A 7,634-nucleotide genomic window follows, 5' to 3' on the forward strand; every position below is an offset into this window, starting at 1 on the left:
TTAACACTTTTCCCCAATTTAATTGCACAAACCAATCTAAATAGCTTATTGCAATAAATGAGTTTAATGATGAGATACGAGAAAATGTAATTAAGCTGGGGGACCGAATCTTATCTCATGTAATCTATATATGTTACTATACTAGCAATTATTAAATGGATATATTTTGCGGTTATTAACATCTTAGCAAAAGTTATAAAAGGATTTATAGCACAAAAATAATTATGCTATAAAGTATTCCGTATCGGAAGAAAAGATAGATATTATCCACTGAAAGAAAAGAAAATTCATATCAAAAGCACAATCAATACGAACGCATGCTAATTTCATTACGTTGGTGAAAATCAGAGACAAGTAGTCCTGGCCATAGCACGAACACAGAGTTCATCTCAAAACTTCTTGTGTGAATAAACTCATCACATCGATGTTGTACATTTATATGAGTCGTCATCGTCGATTGTTGTCGATCCTACAGGTGCTACCACCAGCATCCGGGTTGGACATAGACGTATTCATAGCGCGGGTATGGCCATACGAAGGGCTTCACATCCTCTGTTTCTTCAGACTTGTCTTCGCTTTTGTCTTCTTTCTTGACCTCACCCACAGTCACTATCTCAGCGGACCCGAATTTCTTCCTGAGTGAATTGGTGAGGTCAACTGAGTCGACCTCCCCGGTTACCTCGATCTGGTCCCGATCACCCACGAGCGCCACGGATTGAACTCCTGGAGCGAAACCAACAAAGAAAACGGATTGGTTTCGAATCAAAAGAGCTTCTTTTTCTTTTTTGTTTCGCTGTTCTCAATCTCAAAACACCTAAAACAATCACCTCGAAAGCCACTCGCAAGTCTCAAAGCTCTGGAGTGAGGGCTCTGGGGGCCAAAACAAAAAAAGCTCGAGGCGTGGCCATTGCCATTCATAGACACCTTAATCACAACCTTTTGCTGCAAACAAAAAAAAGAAAAAGAAAAAAAGAAAGAAGAATGAATAAGAAGAAGAAAAGCAAAACGGTGAATTCGACATAGATTGATTCATGATTTTCTCATCAATCTATTACCTTCATGGTGCCTGCTTCGATTAGGAATATGGGCAATTCGAAATTCTTCCACTTGCTCGAAGAGGGATGAGAAATTGTTGGAGGAGGGTTGAAGAGGAACTGAGAAACCACTCCCTATTTATAGCATCTCCTCGGAAGAAGATTCAACGACTTTTAAACAGAGGCAGGACACAATAGTAGTTAGTTAGAAGTCAAACTTGTTGAACATTGAGTCTTTGATTTTTGGCTTTATTATTGTTATGTAATTCAAGTACATCATGTCCCCTCTCTGCCCCACCACCTATGTGCCTTACATTATTGAATTGATGACGAATGCTTTAGAGATTATAATTCTCAAGTATAGGAATTGGTAGAGAAATTCCATCCACACGATGGAGTTAATCAAGTAAATGACTACGAATGTAGATTCAAAATCGAACCCAAAAAAATCTATCGAAATTCGACGCAATTAGTCCAATTCATCGTTTTTTTTTTGGTCAAAGGCCTTGTCTCTAGAAAAGGTCTTCCAAAGACCCTTACCAGCCCATGCCTCTAATGATCATTGACTTGAGAATGTGAAGTCAATGGTATGAGCAGACGCGGACGACCCGCTAGAAGGAATGATAGGACGAGGCAACGACCGTTGAGAGAAAATCTGCGGAAACTTCACGCTCGATCCAGAGTAATGACCGGTTCAGACCAATTTCAATCACTGGTTTGTCTCCTCAGCTGTTCGTCAGTTAGTCGGAGAAAAAGGAGCATTCACACGTTCCTGGGGTCGACCGTTGCCGATGTCTTCGACCGGGCAATTTGCTGCGGGGTTAAATATTGGATGTGCCGGGGTTTTGCTCTATAACACTCGTTTATTTATGCGAATTTGATCCTCTAGCTTTCCTTCTTGTGCAACTAAATTTGGTTAAGATGGGTCGCTCTGCCCAGATTGCTTGAATGCAACACAAACGAAGAATGCTAGATAGAGAGATGCTCGATCCTATGGGACCTGCTTAACGTCTCCCTCTAAAGGTTACCCAAGGGTCACACACCCGCAAGATTTGAGCTATTACCACTCCGCATCACTTGCGACCCGAAAATCCGAGGTTGCCATGTCTGTTGTCAGGGCCCGACGAAGATACTAGTAGCCAGAAGACCTGTCCACACTTGATACGTAGTAGTTAGGCACTGCGGCGCGAGCCGTTCTAAGATTCACTCGCGATGGGAATAGAATTTGTGGCACATGACCTCGTAAAAGACGGGTGACCCCTTTACCACTAGGCCAATTTTCTTGGTGGTGAGCTCATGCACGCAGATTGGTTACACAGCCAAATTTTCAATTGGTCAAAATCGAGTCAATCTAGGTGGCTTAGCTCTTGATTGAAGTCTAAGTCTCTTTTAGTCATAAAAAATGAAAAGCTGCCCCAGGCCCCATGTACCATATGGGATTCGTTTCACACCAAGCAGAAGAGCATAAAATATGCAACGATCAGCATCTACAAAGCTCCTATAATCGACTACTTAATTCGTGATTCGATCGATCCAGCCGATGCATCATGGCCGGTGAAATTTCTCAGCTCCCTCTTGGAAAGGTAGTGGCCATCAATTTCTTGAGGTCAGTCGCGATTAGAGAAGGCATAAAAGGACAAGAGAGATATGGTCTGTTAGGAATTCAAATGACGCGCGAGAACATCTGCGGTTTCACATCGGAAATCATTAGTTTATGTATCCAAGGTTGTCGTTTGTACATGCGTGTCTCTCGTGGTGCATGGACTTCAAGAGCACCCCCCACATCGCTTTCGGAGAAGAAATTACATTAGGGAAATAAAATAGAACTTGCTCAGCTGTCTTGCTCTTGACTTGATAAGATTATATCACGTTACCGTGTTGCACGGTCTGTATTGTTTCCTTATATTTTCCTAAGTGGGACCTTTTTTTTTTTTTTTTTTGGAGCAATGCTTAGAGGACGGTACTGTCACTTTCCATGAAGCGACGGTACCATCTTGACCACGCCTCCCTAATTTAACCATTGACAAAATCTACTCTTAGACCAAACAAACTCTTTTGCTTGACAACACACTTGAGAATAGGGGTGTGCAACAGAAACTGCCTGAACCAGGACCGGACTGGACTAGCCGGTTTTGGGCGGTTCCCACGGTCGGCGGTCCGGTTCCCGGTTCCTAATCTTGGAACCGGCGGCCGGTTGGTTCAGTTCCCGGTTCCAAGGTGGGAACCGGACCGACTGGACGGGACCAAATTTTTTTATATATAATTTATATACATATAATATATAAACACATATAATATATGAATATTATATATGAAACTTATTGCAATCGGAATTACAATTGAGGTAACAACCTCTTATGTGGCCAAGAGATCACCAAAGCTCTTGTTGTTACTCTTTATTTATAGAAAAAACTTGTTAGTTTCATAGAGATTGTCTATAAAACCTAAGCCAAGCACAACCTTTAATCACATTGTTCATGTTTTTATGCTTAAAATTAAGCGTGAAACACATAAACTATGATTGATATTTACGCAAGTGAAGTTTGAATATTTTGCATGTGAAAATATGTGTGAGTAATTTTATTAGATTGCCCAGGAACCAAATTGGATTAATCGGTCCGAAGCATGATTGTTCTTTAGTGAAAAAGAAAGTGCCAATTATGTTGGACCGGACTGGACTGGATCGGAACCGATGGTCCGGTCCGGTCCGGTTCCCGGTCCTAGGACCAAACGGTCCGGTCCACGGTTCCCAAAATTGGGAACCGATCCTCCCGGTCTGGTTCCCGGTTCCACCTTGGAACCGGACCGAACCGGGAACTGATCACCCCTACTTGAGAATATGTGATTAGAAGAGTGGAGAGTGACAGTACCGTCTTCTAAGCATTTGTCTTTTTTACTTAGCCGTGTTCACCTTACAAACTAGGCAATAGTTGTCTCAGTCCTTAACTTGATGCCCTTAATATGTGATGTGGTTTAATTTAGTAAGCAAGAAATTCTTGCCCACATCCAAATCTGTCCTAGATCAAGTGCAATCACGTTGGTTTGATTCATGTTGGACTTGCATAATCAATAGATGTGATGGAACCGTGGCCCGAGGGGCATTTTGTTTCACTAAAACCAGTCTAGGGCAATATCGGTCACATGTCCAATATCTTGACAACAATGACATTTCAAGATTGCTCAACAGAAGTGTCTGTCTCTTGACTTGACATGAGGTTTTGTCGAAGGTGGAATCAGGGCATGGGCATGGATGGAGCGCGGTGGGGTGGCCGGGACCATGTTGCCCATCGCTTGCTTCATGGGGAGGGGAACTAGTAAGGCAACTTTATAAAATGACAGGTCCTTCTCGTTAAGACTAACCAAGTCGATTTTTCATTCTTGATCCTGCAAATTCTACTCCACAGGTCAACCTAACCGAGTCACGTGTAAGACCAAGGTGGGCATATTACGACCGAGTAAAATCAAGAAGATTATTCCCTGAAAAGTCAAACATTCCCGTACGGATTCGTATATTCAGAATCATAAAGAAAAAAGGGGCCTCCCTCCTCCTCCTCCTCCTCCACCAATCATCACTACCCTCCTCCGCTTCATTCCAACGACGCCAACGACTTGAACTGCCCCAGCACCGATGGCTCTTGCTGATTCAGCTAGCCTATGGAAAAATATTAACAATATAAAAAAATAAGAATGGTTAGAAATCTGCTAAAAAGGATGAAAAAAATAATATCAATTGTCTTAGGTTTGTAAGTATTGTCCTTCAGGATATTCTGCTTATCAGAGTACGAAACTTAGTGCACAAAGCTTCAATGGCTATCCTCCTTAGATGTAACATATTTTCTTTTTTAGTCTGCATTGAATAATAGAAGGAATGTGAACAATATTATGTATATAACCCAACAAGAAAAAGAAAAGTAGAAGGAAATGAAATTCTCTTTTCTAATTTAATTGTCTTCAAGGTTGTGGCTTGAAATTTTAATATTCAAATGAAAGGAAGAGGGTCTAAGAAAAACTCGATTTGTGATATAACAAGCTGTTGAGATAGCTTCTGCCCAAAAATGAGATGCAACTTTACTTTCTATGAGAAGAGTTCTTGTCATATCTTGCAAAGATCTATTTTTCCTCTCTACAACACCATTCTGCTTAGGTGTGTAGAGAGTTGAAAACTAACGCTCAAAACCATTTTCTTTATAGAAAATTTGAAAGTTCTGATTTTCAAACTCACCCCCATGATTAGTTTTAATGCAATGAATGGAATATCCTTTTTTTGTTTTGAATCTTTTTGATTTTTTTTGAAAAACAAGAAAATGCTTCATGCTCGTGTGCAAGAAAGAAAACCCAAGTATATCTTGTGTAGTCATCAACTATTACTAAGCAATACCTTTTACCTCTCAGACTTTGTGTTCTTGTGGGTCCAAAGATATACATATGAAGAAGCTGCAAAGCTCTATTAGGCTTAACAAAGTTAATGGGTTTGAAAGAGTTTCTTACTTGTTTTCCTAAGGCACAAATTGGGGAAAAGTGTCAAAAAAGTCCTAAACCTTCTAGCTTTGCGCCGATTTAGTCCTAAACATTTTTTTGGTGCCGATTTAGTTCTAAACCTTTTTATGTGGTGCCAATTTAGTCATTTCCAGCCAATTTTGGCCCGATTTTGCTGACTGGACATCGGTCGGCTGACGTGGCTTGATCGGCACTGACGTGTACAACTTTTAATAATATTTTAATATTTTTGAATATTTTTTTTTACTTTTTTTATTCTTTTTTTTTATTCTTTTTCTTTTTTCTTCTCATCTTCTTCCTCTAGCCGGTCGCCAGAGCTCGGTGACTGGCTAGAGGTGACGGCCGACGAGGTCGACCTCGCCGACCACCTCGCCGGTGGTCGCGAGGGCAAGCCTCGGCAGCTCGGCGCGAGGCCAGCTGGACTCCTCCCGGCCCGTTCTTCAATCCCAATCTCGCCCTAGAAATTTCCTCCCTACTCCGCTCGTCGTTGTCGTCGTCTCTAGGGTTTACGGGAGCTTGGGGTGTCTTCGGTTGTGCGGCTCCGGCCCCGGATTTTCGCCTGTTTCTCCCGCGGCGGCGATCCGTTGGGGATGACGGTTTTGTGATTCCCGGGGTTCTTCGAGGCAGCCGGCCTCGCACCAAGTTAGTGGGGCTCGCCCTCGCCGGCCATGGGTGAGGCTCGACCCTCGCCATATCCGGCGAGGGGCAAGCCTCGCCACCCGGTCGCGAGGGCGGCCTCACTCTGGGCGGGCGAGGCTCGCCCTCGCGGCCTGGGTGGCGAGGTGGCTGGCGAGGTCGACCTCGCTGACCGTCGCCTCGGCTGGTCGCCGAGCTCCGGCGATCAACTGGAGGAAGAAGATGTGAAGAAAAAGAAAAAAAAAAAAAAAAAAAAGAAAAGAATAAGAATAAAAATAAAATAAAAAATAAAAAAATTCAAAAATATTAAAATATTATTAAAAGTTGTACACGCGCCGATTAGGCCACGTTAGCCCGTCAAGTCCAAGAAGCAAAATCCGATCAAAATTGGCCGAAAAGGACTGAATCGGCACAACGTAAAAATGTTTAGGACTAAATCGACATCAAAAAAAGGTTTAGGACTAAATCGGCACAAAGCCAAAAGGTTTAGGACTTTTTTTGCACTTTTCCCCACAAATTGAGTAGACTTCAAATCTTTCAAATTTAAGATATGGTAATCCTCGTACCAATTTCTTTGAAGAAAGCTTTGCTATTTTTTTAGTGCTTATATGTCCAAGCTTTCTGTGCCAAAGATTTGATTTGTCCTCAGTAGTTATATCTAGTATATATATATATATTTTGATGACCCAGGGAAACCCGTAAGCTGACAGCCGGCGGGCAAATTAGGGCCCACGGAGGAACCCAGCACTCCCTTGAAGCGGGTAAGTCCACCTGCGACATGCTGGGGATTCGAACTTCTCCCCTTCGTGAGGGGGAGAAAGCTCGAAGCCGGCAGCGCCACTCAGTGTGATGGTTATAGTAAATAGATATTTCCGTGTCTTCTTCTAGTAAAAGACTACTTCAAATCTTTACTTGTGCCTAAACATTTATTTTCTTGAAAGCATATTTTGTATCTGGCATTACATAGCTAGCTGATACTGATAAGATTATAGTTCAGTACTTTGACAAGAGATATCTCTTATCGTTAGATTTCCAATTTCAACAGTTCATTTGCCAATGATTTTCCCTTTATTGTTTCCTTGAAAAGAAACACTTCCTCCAGAAATTCTTGTGAGCTCAATAAACTTACTCGGATCACTAGTCATATGTCTTGAGTAACAGCTATCAAGATACCACTTGTTTTTCCTTCTCTTTGGTACCTGAAAAAATTAAGACAAGTTCAAGTCTTCTTTGGTGTCCATTTTTGTTTGGGTCCTCTTTGATTAGAAGGATCTGTTATGCTTAGAAAGTTCCTCCAAATTGGCTTTTAACCTTTGGAACAATCATTTTCATAATGATCATGACTTCCGTAGATTGAACATTTAAGGAAGTTTTTATCAACAGGTTTTACAAACTATTTTCCAAAGTGATTTTCATAAAACACTTTTGGTGGTTTTTGATTCTTCTCTCTTTGTGAGTCGGAAAATC

The 7,634-nt window shown here is 41.7% G+C and overlaps 1 protein-coding gene across 1 annotated transcript; it reads right to left on the reverse strand.

Moving 5' to 3' along the window:
- Positions 1-306: 306 nt before the first annotated feature.
- Positions 307-1,157, reverse strand: LOC104425194 (disease resistance protein Pik-1). The gene is made up of 3 exons (XM_010037812.3): positions 1,056-1,157; positions 828-942; positions 307-723 (listed from the first exon to the last, which is right to left on the reverse strand). The coding sequence occupies exons 1-3, from the start codon at positions 1,059-1,061 to the stop codon at positions 479-481; spliced, it is 366 nt and encodes a 121-aa protein (XP_010036114.1). The 5' UTR covers positions 1,062-1,157; the 3' UTR covers positions 307-478.
- Positions 1,158-7,634: the final 6,477 nt, after the last annotated feature.

This window comes from Eucalyptus grandis, chromosome 11 (assembly GCF_016545825.1).
Source record: "Eucalyptus grandis isolate ANBG69807.140 chromosome 11, ASM1654582v1, whole genome shotgun sequence".
In the NCBI taxonomy this organism is placed as follows: Eukaryota; Viridiplantae; Streptophyta; class Magnoliopsida; order Myrtales; family Myrtaceae; genus Eucalyptus; species Eucalyptus grandis.